The following is a 19,336-nucleotide window of genomic DNA, read 5'->3' as shown; positions in this document are numbered from 1 at the left end:
CACACCTGACACCAGATTGTCTTCCACTGCCACAAACAAGTGACACTAGCAGAGCTAAAGGGGATTGTTTGGTGGTTGTTTTTTGTTTGTTAGGGGTTTTTGTGGATTCTTACGATTATAGAAAGCCTAGCACTTAACTGCACTTGCTCAGTATCTGGCACTATTGAAATCCTACTAGCTTTCCATGGGAAAAAAATCCAGAAGGATCCAGGTGATACCAAGGAATTCCTGCTTCATTAGTGTAGTAAAAGGCCATTTTCCTTTTGTATAGTAACCAAAGGAGACATCACACATTGTTCCAGTAATGGTTAAATAGAACTTCAACATGTGAAGGAGTTATAGGCAGGTTGGTTAAATCCAATCTAGGCCCTTCCTCCAAGTATTCATGAATAAAGATGACTTCAAACAACCATTGTCCTAACGATCTTACTCTAAAGAGCGAATATAGTAGGTAAAAGCCATCACTAATGCACTGTTATCAGAGATGGTAACTGCTACTGTAAGGCCAATACAAACTCACACTGGAAACTGGTCATAGAAACCAACTGTCATTAATATCTACAGGCACGTGCAAGAAACTAATTATTATCTTGTTTTATTACACATTTATTGAAAACATATATAGCTTTTAAGCTACTGATTCTCCAAGCTCACAATTCCTGTTTTGAGGAGCATGCGTTTTAATAAAAGATAATTAAAGGGCAGCAACTCTCCAGGAAATCCAACCTACTCCCCCATTTGTTTAAACCAACATGCTTTTGTGCCAGTAAGTTTCAAGGAGGTAAATATTTCCACACATATAGCATAGAATCATCAGACTTCTGTTAAAAGTCCCCAGTAAAACCCCCACTGTTGAAGCCCAAAGCAGAGAAAGTACAACCTGCAATGATCAGAACTTACAGCATGTAAGTTTGGTAGCCATTACACTAAAATAAAAACCTTAACTAAAACCTTAGTTATTTAAAAACAAACAACAACAAAAAAAAACCTTTTATCACTAAACCTAGTAGCCGGCTCTCATTCCAGATGCAAAAAAACTTTGATACCAAACCCTCTTCAGAGCTGTGGATTTAGTTGTAACAGAAATATCTGCAAAACTCCATAGGAAAGCTGGGCATAGCAGCTCAAACAGTGCAGATTTTTTCCATGCCTAGGTGTCCTTGTTTCAGTTAGGATAAAGTTAATTTTCCTCCTAGTAGCTGGTAGGGTGCTGTGTTTTGGCTTAGGATGAGAAGAGTGCTGATGGCATAGTGATGTTTTAACTGTTGCAGAACAGTGCTTACACCAAACCAAGGACTTTTCAGCTTCTCGCTGTCCTGTCAGTGGACAGGCTGGGGGTGCAGCAAGAGCTAGGAAGGGACAAACCCAGGACAGCTGACCCAAACTGGCCACAGGGGTATTCCATACCATCTGATGTCATGCTGAACAATATATAGGGGTGGCTAGCTGGGGTGGGGGGGGCCAACTGCTTGGGGATAGGCTGGGCATTGGTCAGTAGGTGCTGAGCAATTGCATTGTGCATCACTTGTTTCATACATGTTATTATTAGTAGTACTACTATTGTTATTATTTTCCTGTCTTAATAAACTGTCTTTATCTCAACTAACAGGCTTCACTTTCCAGTTTCTCTCCCCCATCCCAGAGAGTGAGGGGGGAGGGTGAGCAAACATCTGTGTGGTGTTTAGCTGCCAACTGGGTTAAACCACAACACCAGGGTAGATACATTGAAAGTGTGCAATATAAAAGTAATATGATCTTCTGCCAACCTAAGCCTTGAAATCACTTCAGTTCATGTTTCACTAGGAATGTGTGTTTACCAGGCAGAACAAGCTTCACTCATCTTTAAATCCCTTCTTCTACTAGAACAAATACCAGTACGTGGCAGGCAAAAGTTGAAGCTGTGATAAGGAAATGGTGAGAAGTGTTTAGCTAGTACAGCAACTCCAGGCAAGCTGGCATCAAGTCACATTTGAATGCAGCTCCTTGTACACGATCCAATTTATCTCAACAGACGTCTAAAATCCTGGTAAGTCAGAGATGCTTTCACAATCAGTCACACTTTAAGGAAGGACAATGAAAAACTAATGAATTTTCTAATGAAAAACTGTTTAGTTGACTAGCTCATCTCAAGCACAAAACCAATTTTATTTCAAAAATTCCCAAGTCTCCTGCTAAAGCAAAGTAGTTACTCCAGTCAAAGAGGTAAGTAGGATAAATTATTTCGCCAGCATTCCCCCAGAAGTCCATAACACTATAATAAACACAAGAGCTTGAGTCACCAATTTAATTTTATACAAGTCAAACTACACATTGTATAAAGAGTACAAGGCAGTTCTAATGTTTCCTATTGCATGTTACAAAAATCAATTTAGCTACAAAGGGGAGTTTTTGGGACAAGTTCTATTCCACAATTTAAGTGAATTGGCAACTGTGGTTTAGCAAAGCCTTTGTTAAGACTAGAACTCTAGCTCAAAGAGATTACACTTCCAGTAAAGTTCAGATTCACACACAACAGGATTGTAGTTCTATTCTGAAGCAAAATGTTAACGTAAATGAGTCAAAAGGGAGGGAAGACAGCTTTATTTAGCTAGTTTTCATATCCAATAGATATTTAGAGGCTGACAAACCATACAACATACTAGTGACTTGGACCACATCCAAGAGACATTAGTGTCTGACAACTGTCACTTGATAGTCAAGCAAAAAAAATGTCAGAGAGCTTTCATTCTTTTAAGTTTCAAAAGTATGATTTGCAGCAATACTGTATGACACAGGTTACAGAGTACCTTTATTACCTTTAATACAGTCACAGTATCAGGTGGGGAATGTTCTTTTGGCAAGTTAAGATGCAAAACAAATGCTCCAACTTGAGTTTATTGCTGGTCTAAGGTTTTCCTAGTATTGTTAACAGTTTACAGTTTTGCAGCCTGCTCCCATAAATTAAGATACGCTAGAGAATTATCTGACCTGCTCAGCAAGGCAATCCTACCTTTGGTAGCAAGCTGTAAACCTATGAAGCCAATGATACTCAGTTCTAAAACCATGAAAAAATGAAAAAAATGATACGTTCAAAAAAGCCCAGATTTAAGAGCTTGTTATATTCATTTAATATAAAAACCACTTTACACTTAAGAGTAAAGTTACTCCTGTGGAAATACTATAAAATCAAAGTTTTAGCTGAATTTCTAAAAAAAAAAAAAAAAAAAAAAAAAAAAGTGGGTGGGGGGGTAGCTTTTCCTGCTTTGTACCACCATCCAATCTTGTAATTTCAAATTTAGGATACAAATTAAACCTTTACGCCTCATTACTTAGTTCTTAGGCCATCTGCTCCTGCAATAGAAAAAAAACTTCTGAAGTACTAATGTAACATTAATGGCCTGACAAGTAGGAAAAACGTTCCGCAATAGTGTGCAATATAAGAGGAGAGTTCTAGTCTTAATCTCTTGAACTAGATCTTGATCGTGAGCGAGACTTTGAACGAGATCTGGAACAGGACCTCGATGCAGCTCTTTTGGGTGGTGACTCTGAACGAGCCTTGGTAGATGGCTGCTGCTGTGGAGAATTGGAACGAGACCTACTCCTTGACCTGGATTTAGACTTAGCATCTCCTTTACCATTTTCTTTGGGAGATCGAGACCTGGACCTGGACCTGGACCGAGACTTCTCAGACTTCTCCTTGGATCTGCTGTGAGAGCGCGAACCCCTGTCAGACTTGGGTTTTGATTTGCTCTTTGATCTAGACTTCCTGCTTTTAGATCTGGAACGTGAGCGGTCTTTGCTTCGTGACCTGGATTTAGATCTTTTGAAAAGAAAGACAGTTACTCTACATGAACTGAAGTACACTTATAGGTGTTGTAAACAGTTATCAGTTAGTAAGCAGCAACTCCTGTACTAACGCAAAGCAATGTATCACTTACCTGGAACGACTTTTAGTGACACTACGGGACCTGCTGCGGCTGCTCCTACTTCTACGACTTCTGCTTCTAGACCGTCTTCTAGATCGTGACCTAGAAACATTTAACATTAACATTTAACATCCCTTATTCTTCGTCTGGTGTACCCATTGGGTGCTATGCTACCTAACACAGAGTAACTATTAAAGAACTTGTCAGTAACACACCCACATCAAGACATACCACGAATCCACCCATACTCAACATACCATCAGCCAATTACACCTGGTATTTCACACAAACTCTCAACACCAGCTTTGCAATATCACAAAATAATTCCTTCCACATCTCTCAGGAATTGCCCTATTCCTAGAATATAAATTGAAGGTAATTACTGTAGGCCAGCCTACATATATATACCCATTCTCAAGTTTAACTGGTCTTGATATAGAGAGTAACACATCCCAAAAGTTACCTTGACCTACTGCCAGAGTAAGATCGCCTATGGCTTGACCGTGGCTTGTCTTCAACCAGACGGATTTTCCTTCCATTTATCTCTGTGCCATCCAGTTTGTCCAGGGCACGCTTCATGTCCGAGTATGATCGGAACTCAATTACTCCTTCATTTGTACGTTCTTTGTGTGCATCTGCATAGGTTACCTCCCCAGCTTGCCTCATGAAATCCTTGAGAGTAAATGAAAAGTTACAAAACCACTCCATATACTTGTACTCTGCAACTACATTAGCTTAAGACAAGTCTGAGCAGATGTAAAAAGCATTGTGTGCATTCACATGCACATTTATACTTCTCAATTACTTCTGCTTAAATCAAAATGAACAATTACATAAAAAGGAGGTTATTGGTTCCTGCTAATCACAACATACTCCATTGTAGAACATTAATACATACTTTCAAATCCTGCCAACTACAGCGACTGGAAAGGTTTTCAACAATCAGTCTGTACTCTGTACGAACAGGCGGTCCATATTTATCTCTTCCAGATTGTCTCCGACTGCTATATCCGCCACCACCCCCACCTTTATTGTGCAAAGAAATAAAGTTAGTTTGTCTCCTAGCATGAAGAAAACTAAAATGTTCTGAAAAAGTTAGTTAAACAGTTATATTTACTGGAGTAGGACTTTATTTCTCTATGCCTCCAATAAACTTTCAATTTTGCCATAATCTATATTAATGGCAAATCAAACAAACTAAAATCCTACAAGACTGTCCTCCTAAGATCTGTTAGAGAGTGACTGCTCCTTATTAGATTCACCTTGCTAAGTTTTATTTTACAGAACATTGTAAAATATAAAACTTAACTGATTACATGCATTTCTACATTTTACAAAAACGTTTACTAGTTACACTAAGTACTTACATCACAGTATGAGGTTTTTGGTGGTGGTTTGGCCACAAAACACGCAAGGTAACAGTCACCTAGTTCAGTTTAACCAGTTTTGTCTAACCCTTGGAATCCTCACCATCACCCTGCGTCTAATGGCAAAAGGCTGCTGTCGTCATGGCTTCCGGTAAGGTCAGCCAAAGGGTCATAGGGCAAGGGTCACACAATGTATGGAAAAGCCATGGCCAATCAGGAAAGGCAGTCATCTTAGCCTCAGTGGACACAGCCTCAGCCCCACTGGTCACTTTTAAATTGAAACATCAAGGACTTGTTAAAAAGTTTGAAATTGAACATGCAACAATTTTAAACAACATACATTTGATTTTTTAAAAAATACAGATTCCCACCCCCCCAACACAAAGATTCTAGAGATTACTGAAAAGCGAGCCATAGTACTTTAATTACAGGCCAGTTAAGTTAAATATAACTCAGCTCCTCAAGAAATTATACAAGCTAGCTGAGCACAGAAATGTTTACGACATCCCCCACTTAAGACAATAATTTCTTGCTTGAAATCCTCCCCCACCCATTACATGAAATTTTATAGCTGACTGCTTCAACCCCAACTATGCAATGGTATTTATTCATAAACATTAGTGATGGAACACCACTGATTTATCTAAATGTTGCAAAAAAACACTGGAGCCTTTAAATTAGCAGAGCATATAGTTCCTAAATAACAAAAAACCCTTTCTAGAAGAGGGCACAATTTTGCAGCCAGAATTGTTTCACATATTTGCATTTGTAGATTTCTTAAGGGGGTACCTGAGTGCAATTCTGGTGCCAGGAAGAACATCTATTAACACTATGTCTACAGACATCTCGCTCCCAGCAATGCACCAGGTATCCCCTGCTACCATACTTGCAGAGATACTGACAACCCACCCCCACAGCCCCAAGGGACTTGGTCCCATCCACTCTATCACCCCAGGCTCTGCCTTGCCAACATAGCCGAGCTGCCTCCCCTTGCCTCCAGTCCCTTGCCCGAAGAAGCCCTGTAACCAAGCAAAAAGACGGGCCTATACTCACTGCGACTACTGTAGCTGTATCCATCCCTGTCGCGGCGGGGTCCGCGGGCATGCTCCACGATCACGCGCTCCCCGCACAGATCCTTGCCGTTCAGCTCGTAAACGGCATCATCGGCGTCTCGGGAGTCCTCAAACTCCACGAAGCCGTAACTAGGGAAGAAGGAAAAGGCCCGTCAGCCACAAGCACCGACGCGCGCAGGGTGGGGACTACGCGCCCGACGGCCCCGCCTGGCTTCTCGCCGCCCCCCCTCCGCCCGCTCCCCGGAGGCAGCGGCTGGCAGCGCGAGCTGCACCAGGACAATGGGAGCCGGCCCCGCCGCAGCGCCCTCCCTCCCCCCGCGCCGCCGCCATTTTGAGTCGGGCGCCACGCGGCAGCGCGGCGGGGCCGCGAGAGCCGACAACATGGGCGGAGGGGGGGGGGGGGGGGGCTGCCAGGCGCGGCCCGCCCGGCCCTGCTGGGGAAGGCGACGCGCGGGCCCGGGTTCGAGGCGTCCGCCGGCCGGCTCCCGGCCCGCAGCACGGCGCTCACCCGTTTTTGAGGTCGACCTCGAGCAGGCGGCCATAGCCGCTGAAGAAGCGCTGGATGTCCTTCTCCCGGACGTGGTAGCTCAGGCGGCCGATGTAAACGCGCGGCATGTCCGCGGCCAGAGGGGGAGGGAAGGGGAGAGGGGAGGGAAGGAGAAGAAGGAGAAGAAGGAAGCGAACGCGAGGGAGAGGAGCGCGGGGAGAAGGTGCCGGGAGGCCCACGAACGCGCTCCGCCGCGGCCTGCTCCACAGCACAATGGCGCCCGTTGCCCACGGCCGCTTTTATAGAGGGGGGCGGGGCCGGCGCGGACGTTACGACGAAGGCGGGGGGAGAAGGGAAACGCCGCCGCGTGCGTCATCACGCTCCCACGCACAAGCAGAAGCGAGTGTGGGGGGAGGGGAGGAGCCTGGCGGACGCCGTGCCTACGCGCGTGCGCGGAGCTCGAGGCGTGCCCCGGCGGGGCGGCAGCCGGCACTGCGCATGAGCCCGGCCGTGGCGGGACCTGACCGAAGGCGCCGGCGACGCCACTTGGCGCACGCGCAGTGGTGTCCGCCGCGGGGTGAGGACTCGTGCCGTGCCGCGCCGTGCCGCGGCGGTGCGGGCCGGGGCCGGGGCCGGGGCCGGGGCCGGGGCCAACCTCTGTGGGTTACCCGTTGCGCCGGACCCGATGGGGGTGCTGGGAAGGGACGGGTGGGGGTGGGCGGCTTCGTGGGGTTGTGCTCAGCACGTCTGGGAACGGTGCCCCGTGAGCTGGGCTGGGCTGGAATGAGCACTCTAAACAAGACCCTGGCGTTAAAAAATCTCCAGTCCTAGCATTTGTGCTTTTCCGTAAGTAGAAGCAGGTCTCTAGTGGGCTGGGAAGCCCAGTGGTTTCTCTTCAGGTGCTTTTCAGACACAGCTACTTGGGAGCCAGCCAACTATCAGATAAAAGTTAACAAGTTCCATGTCCCGATTTGCTTTGTTGTAAATAAGATGCACCCTCCCAATATATTAAAACCACTGTTTCACTCTGATGGGCTTTTCACAATAATATGACTACATAATACATACTGTAGTTTGTATATTTGATATAAATAGAAGTATTTTCTAATAAGTTTGTTTTATATTGTATACTATACAAGGGGGAAAGAACACATTTACTTCTACTCTTGAATTTTCTCAGCTGCATGAAAAGCAGCTCATACTCACCTAATGCATTACCTAATGTAAATTATGAACATTAATGTCAGTAATATAACCCAACAAAGACAGCAAGATTGCCTTCAATTTTAAGGATGTTGCTCCACTCCATGAGTTAATCCTCAACAAAAAATTACAGAGATTATGTTAAAGAAGTTGGGGAAATTTGTTACTCTTGTTTTTTTCTTGTTTAATAAAAGCTTGTTTCATATCTCTGCCAGGCAGAGAAGGACTTGGGAGTGATGGTGGATAGTCGGCTGAATATGAGCCAGCAGTGTGCTCAGGTGGCCAAGAAGGCCAACGGCATCCTGGCTTGCATAAGAAACAGTGTGACCAGCAGGGCTAGGGAGGTGATCGTCCCCCTGTACTCGGCTCTGGTGAGGCCGCACCTCGAGTACTGTGTTCAGTTTTGGGCCCCTCGCTTCAAGAAGGACATGGAGGTGCTTGAGCGAGTCCAGAGAAGGGCGACGAAGCTGGTGAGGGGCCTGGAGAACAAGTCCTACGAGGAGCGGCTGAGGGAGCTGGGCTTGTTCAGCCTGGAGAAGAGGAGGCTCAGGGGCGACCTTATCGCTCTCTATAGGTACCTCAAGGGAGGCTGTAGCGAGGTGGGGGTTGGTCTGTTCTCCCACGTGCCTGGTGACAGGACGAGGGGGAATGGGCTTAAGTTGAGCCAGGGGAGTTTTAGGTTAGATGTTAGGAAGAACTTCTTTACCGAAAGGGCTGTTAGACATTGGAACAGGCTGCCCAGGGAAGTGGTGGAGTCACAATCCCTGGGAGTCTTTAAAAGGCGTTTAGACGTGGAGCTTAGGGATATGGTTTAGTGGGGACTGCTAGCGTTAGGTCAGAGGTTGGACTTGATGATCTTGAGGTCTCTTCCAACCTAGAAATTCTGTGTGATTCTGTGTGATATAATAGAAGAGACAACAGGTGACCCCTTTCTCTCCATCATAATGGACAGTGCTGAGAAGATTTTACCAGTTTATAGAATCTTCTCTGCCTGCCTTAGACTTACACTGATTATACACCAACTTACAAGCCTGATGTATTTTTTTCTATACAATAAGCACCAGGAGATACTTTGACTAGTGAGTAAATTTAGCCATTAACCAGGTTGTAGTGTTCATCAGCTCTGCGCTGGAAGATTAAAAGGCTTTGCTTAATCCCAGCTCAGAGGAGAATGTTACAAGATATGCTGTACCTTGTGCTGAACGTACAATGAAAGATCTCCTGGCAGAGCTGACAGGTATTTCACACTCATGAGCTTTCACCTATTCTGTTTTCAGGAAAGTTCTGAAGCACCAATATTTTCTAAGCAACAGGATGGGAAAAGTATTTTAGCTGTTTGTCGCTAAAATGCGATAGCATTTGTGAGCCTGTCCTATGGATAGCAATGCCATTGTGATGAGTGTTGTATGCAAAGAATTGAAGGTTTCTCTTACCAAAGTTTTAAAATAAATTATAAATAAATAAATAAATAGAACCATTTGTGTCGTTGAGATAACTACCGGTTATAATATGTGATCATTAAAATCCTCTCTCTACAGCTATATCCTGTTATTTTCCATTCCTGTTCTCTAAAAGGTTAATGATTGACTGACCTAAATTTCAAAAATATCGGATATGATTATTCATTTGAAATCATCTGTGCTGGCACCCACCATGTAGGACAGCTGCATTCTAACACTTGGTCCTGTGCTTGGTTTAAGATAACGTATAAGCCTGTACATAAGTTCAGGGATAAGGAAAGCTAAGCCTGTTCTTAAGGGCTTCCCTGCAAGTGGATGCTCTTCAAAATGAGAGCCTCAAAGGAACTGCCGTTTCCAGAAGGACTGCAGCTCTGTACTTTCCGCACAGTTCATAAAACTTCTATCTCATAGGTGATGACACTCAATTTCAACATCTCTGCCTCTTAGTACAAGGAATTTCTTTCCCCTCTCCAACAGTAAAAATAAGTTCTTCATGACAAAAGTGTTATCCCTGCATCCTCTGATCTCTGAGACTTTCAGTTGAGGTTTATTTCACTGCTTTTTGTTGGGATAATATTCCCAGAGAGTGTCTCAGAAATGGAGAAAAAATAGTCTGTTCAACTAAGGGCTGGAGCATAAATGGGTACAGATAGTTATAGCTGTGATCAGCTCTTTTCGTTTCTGGCACTCCTTCATGGTCACTCTCTGCCCCTGCTCCGGCGTGGGGTCTCTCCCATGGGATGCCATCCTTCCCGAACTGATCCTGCCCACTGCTCCCACATGGCTCCATACCACGGGGTCCATCCTCCAGGAGCAAACTGCTCTAACCTGGGTCCCCCACAGACAGCAGCTCCCTCCAGACCCCTGCTCCTGCGTGGGCTCCTCTCCACGGGCTGCAGCTCCAACCTGGAGCCTGCTCCTGCGGGGGCTCTCCATGGGCCACAGCTTCCTCCAAGCCACATCCACCTGCTCCACCAGGGACTCCTCCAGGGGCTGCAGCGTGGAGATCTGCTCCATGTGGGACCCATGGGCTGCAGGGGGACAGCCTGCTCCACCAGGGGCCTCTCCACAGGCTGCAGAGGAACTGCTGCTGTGTGCCCAGAGCACCTCCTGCCCTCCTGCTGCACTGACCTTGGGGTCTGCAGGGCTGTTTCTCACTCCTCTCACTCCTCCATCTGCTGTTTAGCAGCATTTATTTATTTATTTTTTCCCTTTCTTAAATACGCTGCCACAGAGGTGCATTATTTATCGGCTTGGCTCTGGTCAGCACCGGGGCCTTTATCTAACACGGGGCAGCTTCTAGATTCTTCTCACAGAAGTGGCCCCTATGGCCCTCTGCTACCAAAACCTTGCCACATAAACCTGTTAAAATCAGTAAAGCACACATGCAGAACAGCACATGTGCTGAACCCATCCAGTGACAGAGGAATTGTGCAGTTATCTTCACACGGAACGGTGCCCTTTTTTTCCAGAGAAGTATCAGTGCCTGTAGCCTATATGCACATATTCTATAACGATACAGAGGATGTGACCATATGGGATACAAAGTCCCTTATTTTGTGGGATACTGATACAAGAGCATTGACTGGCACATCTTACAAGCCTCTGAGGGCTCCCATTATACACTCTGAAGAGGACATCTTAAAGCTCTTTGCAGATGGCCACAGAGAGAGATTTGCTGAGGCCAATGGAGAGTGAGGGAGGAGTTATGATAGGATCTTGCAGCTTAGTTTCCTTACTTTGTTCTTATGCTTGAGGAGGGATAAAGGGTCTTCAGGGTGCCTCCTCACTGGGTGCTATGCCCTGTGTCCCCTTCCAGTGCACTCTCAAGACATTTTCAAATCCTTGATTCCCACAGCTCTGCCCTTTTTTTCACTGGTTGTGGGACAATAATCAGTTGCCGGTTTTTCATGTTGTTTCTTTTTCCTCTAGCATGCTCCTATGAAACCAGCATTAAATATGCATATCATGAATTTATTATGTATCAGTTATTTGCTGCAAGACTGGCATCTCAGGATGCTACAGCCAAGTGTCTGAAAGCATTTCTATGTGTTTCTGTTGCACTTCTCTCCCATCAACTATTCCCTGTCACATTGCTCTGTCAGAGAACCCAATTCTGAACTCAGCGTGCTGCTCAAGAGGCAAAACGTGCAGGCTGTCAGGATTTTTTTTTTTTTTTCTTGTCATGTTTTTACATAGCTCCTTTGGGTGAATCCCATAGTCATTGGTACTGGAGGGCAAGTTTTGATTCACAAGCAAAATGTGATCTAATGCAGTTCTGGCCTTTGGCAAGTGTATCCAGTACTACACAACCCGAGACCAAACATCCCATCATTGCTGCGTATTTCACTGCTGCCATGCCTGCAGTTTCATTTTGTGTGCAGGGAATGGAGGTTTAGGGAGGCTTAGGGTATGAGGTCTCCCCATAGCTGTCTGGCAAGCCCAGAGATGAAATACAAAGCTGCCAAAGGCCCTCAGACCATCTCCCTTCTCTCACATGGCTCCTCTCCCCAGTTTCAGGAGCACAGCAGGGAATAATGTTATCTTCCTTAGAATGGGAGGAAGAAGGCAAACTGACAAAAGAAGTGCTATCTCAGAGATAGGCCACTGCAAATTAACATGCTTTTAATGGATGATTTCCTATGGATTTTTAGTCCTCCAGATGCGTCAACCTGTTAAAATGTAAGAGCTCCAAAAAGCTGTCATTATCCAGTCAGGGCACAAAATAGAAAATGTTTTGAAGTCAGCAAGTGAGCTGAGGCACAAGAGGTGTTAACAGCTCTCAGGGGCTGTTGTTAAAGCAGCTCATTCATCTGCTGTGCTTTAGCAGCTCCTTCAGAGCCATCCCTAGGTCAGACCCAGCCACCAACTAATGAGTGTCAGCCCGGGCTTTGAGCTTTGGAAGAAAACTGGACCTCCTTATGCATACATACAGATCTGTGGGATGGACCATAACAGTTTCTGTGCATTAGTGATTAGAATGTGACTTTTTATTCCCTGTTTTTGTTTGGTTGGTTGTTGGTTGGTTGGTTGACTGGTTTGGTTTCTTTGTTTTCAATGTGTTCTTGGGTGTCTTACATGCTTTGTGTGTACTCTCTGGACATAATCTTTGAAGTGCCTATTGGCTTTTGTGGCTTTCAGTCTCTTGCTTCCTCTTCTGCAAAAAGATTTAATTCCCCCATGTACCCTTTATCTAAGCAGTATCCCCAGTAGCACTGTCCGATGTGATGTGTACTATTTGCATCTCCTACATGGTCATAAGTTCCATCCAAAATCCCTCTCCAGGTGGATATCTGCTTGTCCCTGAGGAAGGTCATAGGAATATCATCTGTTCTGTGCCCAGACAAAGCACTCATTTTACTCTGAGACAAATTTTCTTGTATTATTCAATTTGGGGAGTATATCTAAAGTTCTGTCATTTCAGTTTGCCCCATATGTATGCGTGTCTAAGATTGATTGACTTATCTATATGAAAAGTGTAGATATAGCTGCCACATTGCTGTTTTAATAACGTCACAGAATGCATGTGAAATCTTTGGCTGAGCTTAGACCAAAAAATCCTCTGATTTGGGATCTCTCAAAGCCTGCATGCCCAACCTCTGAGACCTTACAAGAATATAAAAAGTGAGTGCTCAGTGAGGTAATAGTGAATTTTTTAATATGTCTCCTATTCAGCATCTGATGTCACTGGAAGAGCAGGGCAAGGATTCCCAGCTTGTTTTTCTTTCAGTGATTCTCCTGATGAAAATTTCACTTTTTGAACCTGTTGCCTCTAAGCAGAATAGGGCCTGGGGATGTTAGCACTGACTCCAGTCTGTCTGGCTGTAGAGATGATGAATGTCTGTCATTTTTTGAAATGTTGATGAAGTTATTTTTATTTTACTGGCATTCTGATTTATTTTTTTCCCTTGCCAGCTCTCATTACTGCCCTCCACTGTGATTCACTGCCATGTTATTTAGCAATGGTACTGACTACCCAGCAGAGGGGTGCAGAAACCAACATACAGACAGCAAACTCGCTTCCACTTCCCCCATTTTCTATCCAGTTCTCTCTGACGGGCAGCTCCCACTGTCATTACACAGGATGCCAGGCCCACTTGCAACAGCGAGGCTTTGTGAGCCACAGCAGCCTCATAGCTGAGGACCATGGAGTCACAGAAGCTTGGGACACTCATCAGCCAAGCCACAGTGCTGGAGCCAGCGCTTCTGCCCTGGGCAGCTGTGGGACAGTGTGGGGATGGCAGGAAAAGAGAGAAGGCAACTATATGAGAGTGTGATAGAGGTGATGAGAAGATGCCTGCCAAGCCATCCAGGATCTTGTGGTGCTATGGCCCAGCAGCACCAGCCTGGTCCAGGCACGGTGCTGTGAGCTGATTTTGCTGCCATGCAGCAAGCAGTGCACAGAGATGACACCAGCCAAGTGTCTGCCAGCACAAGGGTTTTTTGACCAAGATCACAAGGTAAAGAAAACCACCAGGAAACCCCCTCTGCTGCTTCATGATGTCAAGACAGGGTGTTTTAAGGACTGATAGAGTTCCCAGTCTTTTCCAGGTGATGGTTGGAAAAGCAAATTGTCCTTGCCTGATCTGACCTTATGTATACCTGTATCACCAGCACAGAGCTGCAAGCCAGTACAGGGCCTAGCTTTACTTGCTTGGAGTGGTGGGGCTGGACACCTTCAAGAGCTACCAAAATGTGCATCTCTGTCCACACCAGGGTAGGCCAGCAAGTTTGAGGCAGTATGTGTGCATATCTCTTCAGGTGCTCTGGCTGTCTTTAGATACCATCAATGATTTGAGTGGGTCATGATTTGCCTGTGAGTGGTGGCTGTGCTTTGCCCTTCTCTTGCATCCTTTTTGTTCCATCTTTTCAGTCACGCTTGGCTGTAGGCTGGTCTGCCTTTCAGACAGCTGTCCATTACATGTGTTTTCCTGACAAGACACTAAGGGGCCCTCAAATTATGTCCAAATTTCCTTCTCTCCATCTGCTTTTCAGCCTCTGTCCATCTGCTCTCAGTTCATGTCAGTTCTGGCTGAAATGTGTTACCATAAGATGTCTCTTTGGAGGTGTCAGTATAAGGAGCCTGCTAGAGCACCCTGATAAGGGCTCACTTCGGCTGTGCCTACCCCGTGCTCCTCAACACTGCCAATGCTGCCTGCCAGCTCCATTGCAAGGCAGTAAGGGTGCTAGGAACGACTGTCACTGCCTGGTCACCATGCCACAGCCAGGGCCTGCCTGCACCCAGTCCCACTTGTCCCCGTAGGCAGACCCTGTGGTGTCACCATGTCCTTGTGCCTGTCCTTGTTCTGTTGTCACATCCCCTGCCAGCCCTGTGGAAGGCCTCGCAGCCATTTATGTGCGGCTCCCCAAGATCTCCATGTGTATGGCAGAGATAAGGAAGTGCTCTCAGGGAGAGGGGTTGGATAAGCCTGGCCTTGTGCAGGTGATGGGGCTACAAACCACAAGTCTGGTTTGCCAATTGCCAAATCCCTTTGCATATCATCCTGGGGACCTTTTAGCCCCTTGTCCAGATATTCTCCTTGCCTCCTGGTATACTGCATTTTTCACTATGAATGAAAAACAGAAATTCTCTGGACTCAAGGAACTGGGGCAAGTGGAGGGATCTCAGCACTGTGGAAGAGTTAATGACTCATACTGATGTCACAGAAAATGCTCTTTGCATTTAGCATATTATCTACAGCTCTTTTTTTTTTTTTTTTTTTTTTTTTTTTGTTTTTTTTTGTTTTTTAAGGCTCTGTAACTCCTGTGAATCCCTTCTTTGAATCCTTCTCTATGATGTTCATGATACTTGGCCTCCCTGGTGCAGGCTGAAACTTATTTAGAATTAAAAATCCCACTCCCAACATTATTAATAAAATCTAAAACTTTCTGGGCTGGAAATTGAAAGAGATGGTCTCCCTGGAGAAGCAACCTGTCAGATCTTCCAAACCACAGGCAGGAAGCAGGGTTTGCAGCAGGGAGAAAGATGAATAGAAGTGTTTCTGGAAGGAGGTGGAAGGCTAAGGCTTTAAAACAAAATACCTGACCTGCCAGTGCCACTGACATGGAGCTGGTGGCACACGGAGGTTGTGCCATGGATGCCCTTTGGTCTGCTGTCACTTCCAGCAAGGCCAAACCTTGCTGGCCTGGTGGAGGTTCTCTTGGGATGCCGGCAGGCATTTCAACTGGAGGAAGAGGAAGGAGTACTGCTTAAATGCTGCTATTGGGGTAAACAGTTGTGTAGTTTTATATTACCTGTGTTGGAAAGGGCAGGCCTCTCCGTGCCCTCCATCACAAGCCTTAGTGAAGAAGGCCGTTCATTCATGCCTCACTGGGAAGGGCAGGTGGGAGTCTGCAAACTTGGTTAGTTGTTGCAGGCCCTCAAGTCCTTTGTAAATTGGCGGTTACTTCTCCCAGATACAGATAACTAAGAGGTTTGATTCTGTGCCAAATCTGTTGGGTTCAAAGTAGATCCTACTAGTAGTTCTATCACTGCTTGTTCTGGTTTCCAGGCACTGCCTGTTGTGTATTACAACCTGGGATGTGAATATAAATTTGGGTGGGAAAAACTGTAACCTCCCCTACTGTGCAAGTTACTGCAGTGATTGTTACTCCAAATCAGTTAAGTTAAATCCAGCAATATTCACAATTCGTGGCTGAAACTTGTTTAAAATTTCTTTGGTATGACAGGTGTTGAATTAAAAATATGCTGAACGCTGCTGCAGTGGGGTGCAAGCTGTCATGTCGAGAGCAAAGAATGCTTCTCCCTCTCCTCCCCTTCCAGTGTGCAAGTGTCCTGCAGTTCTAGAGGTGTAGAGTACAAAGCTGTGAGTACAAAGAACTGCTCTAGTTATTTTTCACATCTTGACAAAAATTTAAATTCATGCCTGCTTCTGCCCCGAGACTCCTGTAATCCATGTTCTATCAGGTTTGTAGTCAGTCCTTGATTTTCTCTCTCCTGCCCTTCTCAGCTCAGTTGGAGTTCAGTAAACCGGTGCCAAAACCCAGTACAGAATCTGAAGGATGTTCAGGTGTAATGCAGCTGTGACCACCAAGTCACCTAAGGCTTACCTCTTACTGAGAACTTAAACACCACATCAAAAGCAGCACTGCACTGTATTATAAATGTATTATAAACACACAAGTTAGTTAGGAATTTGTACTCAAAGACTGTAGTAAAAGAGAATTGCTTGTTGCTCAAGGCTCTCAGATACTGTTACAGCAGTCTTGCTGGAAAGAAATCTGAGCTGCTCCTACTGGTGGCTGCTGTGCCTGTCTACCTGCTGGTCTTGTTCAGTTATAAGAAACTGGGGCAGCAGTTAATCTCTGGATGCTGTTTTATGTGCTCCGAGTGACATTGTCACAGGTTAATGTGGTACTTGACCCTGAGGCAGCTCAAAGTATCTCCCCAGGTCCCGTGTTAATGCCACTGTGTGTCAGGTGGGGCAAGGCATGCAGCCTGTGAGCACGTCCTGGTTTTGAAACCCTTGAGCTTTCCTTCTGCCGCGAGTGGAGGTGAATCCTAGAGCTTTCTGCTCCTAAGGGGAGGATTAATTAACACTTGTGTTAGCTCATTTCTTTGGTATCCTGTGTGTTTCCACAAATTCTTCCACCTACTTAAGGTAGTGGATGCTTCTGTCAAATCAGTACAGAGCAAATCAGCTGGAGCAAAGGGCTATGTGGATCCTTCTCAGCAGACATAAATCTGGCTTAAGACAAATTTATCTTAAGTTGACTAGGAACAGATTAGAGATAAAGCAGAATAAGCCACTCCTTTCAAACTCCAGAGGCGGCCTGGGTTTCAGTGGGACCTGTCACTTTCAGAGGGTGTTTGAGCTCATTCTCCACCATGCCTGCAGCCGGGCATGGTCAGCCTGTTGCAAGGTGATCCTACAGCTGTTTTGGGCTCAGCTGCAGGGGCAGCATTGCAGCAAGGTTACCTGATGAACATCACGGCGCAGTGCTGTGCTGCTCTGCCTTTCCCTTAACCAGCAGTGAGTGCTGCAGGAGGTATGGGACAGCCCAATGGGGTTGGGGCTGATGTTTGCTTCAGACTGCACGTGGGTGCCTTTCAAACTGCTCATCCTGCTGATGTCTCTCAACTTCTGCAATATCGTTTCATTTTGCTGCTGGATCCCTTGCTGGGTTCTCCCTGCTGGTGTGCAGCCTCCGGTGGAACACCGCTGACAGATGAGGGGCCCCTTTGCCACAGCACTCGCTGGAGTAAACCCAGAGCAGTCACACCAGACAAGGAACTTGGACTCTAAGCCAGGCTGGAGACCACAAGAGTGCTGTCAGAAGGGTGTCTTTCTGGCATGTCTTTGTTTCTGCACTAATAATAATAAAAAAAAAAAGCCAAACGCCTGCTCTGGCCAACAGCCATTTGCACAAGCAGGGCCACTGGCTGCAGGCTGGCCAAATGCTACCTTTGGTCCCTGTGCAGAGCAGGGCCAAAGCACAAAGCAGGAGGTTTGGGCTGACGTGTGGTGCCTGTATGTATGTGTGTAGATGCGTATGTATGTACGTTGTCCTCCTGGAACTCAGCTATCCAGACTGGAGAGGGGAAGGGGAGCTCTGGGGGGAGGAGGTTGCATCACGAACCACCTTGCGCCCCCAAACCTCAGACAACCCTGCTGGGGCAAGAGAAGTGGCTGCCCGAGCCCTAATGCTGGTGTTGTGGTGCTCGGCCGAGCCCTAATGCTGGTGTCGTGGTGCTCGGCAGCAGCCTCACAGCAGGCTTCAGCTCCTCTGTGCCAGCTCCCCTCCTCCTGGCCGGGTTCGCTGGGCTCTCATGCCACCTAGCTTCTCACTGCTCTCTTCCTCTCTTACCACGCTCAGCCATGCCTACAATGCAGCGCTAGAATTAAATGAAATAAAACCCAACCAGCCACAGCAACGCTGCTATTTTGCAAGTAGTTTCAAAGAAAAATTAACGGCAGCGGTACCTCGGCCTGTTTGCTGCTAAAGGATGCGTGCTTTGGAGTTGACTTAACGAGGTGAGGGGCACGAATCAAAGAGCGACGCGTCTCCAAAACCTTTACCTTCATAATCATTTCTGCAAAATTTCCATTTAATGTCGAGGGGCACCATTTTGGGGATATGCATTGCAAGACAAAGCAGAATTCATTTCCTTTCACTTTTTTTTTCCCCTATTGCTGCGTTAACTGAAGGGAGGCACGGGAAGATGCACCGTAGATGAGCACAGCCCTGCAGGTCTGAACGATGTGCTTTGTCCTGGCCACAGCTTTTCCACATCCATATCTGCCTGAAACTGTTCCATTGCCATGCGCTGGACAGCAGCAGCCCCGTGGAGCTCCGGAAGGAGTACGTGGTTGTACTTTGTGTCCTCCACGCTGGAGGGAGGCTGCCCTGGAGGTGCCCAGCCTGCCATGCTGCAGGGCTGCGAGCATCTTGGGCAGCAACCAAAGGGCAGCTGGTAAAGTCCTCTGCGATGTCATGTACCATGTTCTGCTATTCTCCTTAGCTGAGAATATAGGAGGATGTTTGGGAGGAGTAAATAAGCTCGGATTGTGTTATAAATGAGGTCTCAACTCAATCTGAATTTTGTAATATTTATAAAACAAATATTTCTAAAAGGTATAAAAGGCTATAAAAGGTATAAAAGGTATAAAAGGCAAGTAAACAGCGCTGGGTGTGTGGGGAGTCTACGCTCCACCAACACGCACACACAAATATCAAACATTCTAAATATACAGAACATTGCTTTACATACTAAACGCAAGTATGCCTATACATACGTATAATCAGGAAAGGTAACAAACAATCCTCAAAGTTCCACGACTCACTAAAATCGAGTATGCCTATACATATTCACGATCAG

The 19,336-nt window shown here is 46.0% G+C and overlaps 1 protein-coding gene across 1 annotated transcript; it reads right to left on the bottom strand.

The window, feature by feature from the left end:
* Positions 1-2,126: 2,126 nt before the first annotated feature.
* On the bottom strand, positions 2,127-7,108 carry SRSF6 (serine and arginine rich splicing factor 6). The gene is made up of 6 exons (XM_082772988.1): positions 6,854-7,108; positions 6,326-6,474; positions 4,804-4,931; positions 4,369-4,577; positions 3,918-4,007; positions 2,127-3,799 (listed from the first exon to the last, which is right to left on the bottom strand). The coding sequence occupies exons 1-6, from the start codon at positions 6,958-6,960 to the stop codon at positions 3,436-3,438; spliced, it is 1,047 nt and encodes a 348-aa protein (XP_082629114.1). The 5' UTR covers positions 6,961-7,108; the 3' UTR covers positions 2,127-3,435.
* Between the last annotated feature and the right edge of the window lie 12,228 nt (positions 7,109-19,336).

This window comes from Aythya marila (assembly GCF_965140915.1).
Source record: "Aythya marila genome assembly, chromosome: 16".
Classification (NCBI taxonomy): domain Eukaryota; kingdom Metazoa; phylum Chordata; class Aves; order Anseriformes; family Anatidae; genus Aythya; species Aythya marila.
Note: the sequence above shows the minus strand (reverse complement) of the source record. Positions and strands in the feature narration are given on the sequence as shown.

Bases quoted from the DNA above. Each gene is read 5' to 3' on its own strand.
- SRSF6 (XM_082772988.1), bottom strand. From the start codon at position 6,960: ATGCCGCGCGTTTACATCGGCCGCCTGAGCTACCACGTCCGGGAGAAG. The intron at 4,932-6,325 runs GTGAGTATAGGC...TGCACAATAAAG, and splicing joins ATACAGCTACAGTAGTCGCA to GTGGGGGTGGTGGCGGATAT. The intron at 3,800-3,917 runs GTAAGTGATACA...TCTTTTCAAAAG, and splicing joins GTCACTAAAAGTCGTTCCAG to ATCTAAATCCAGGTCACGAA.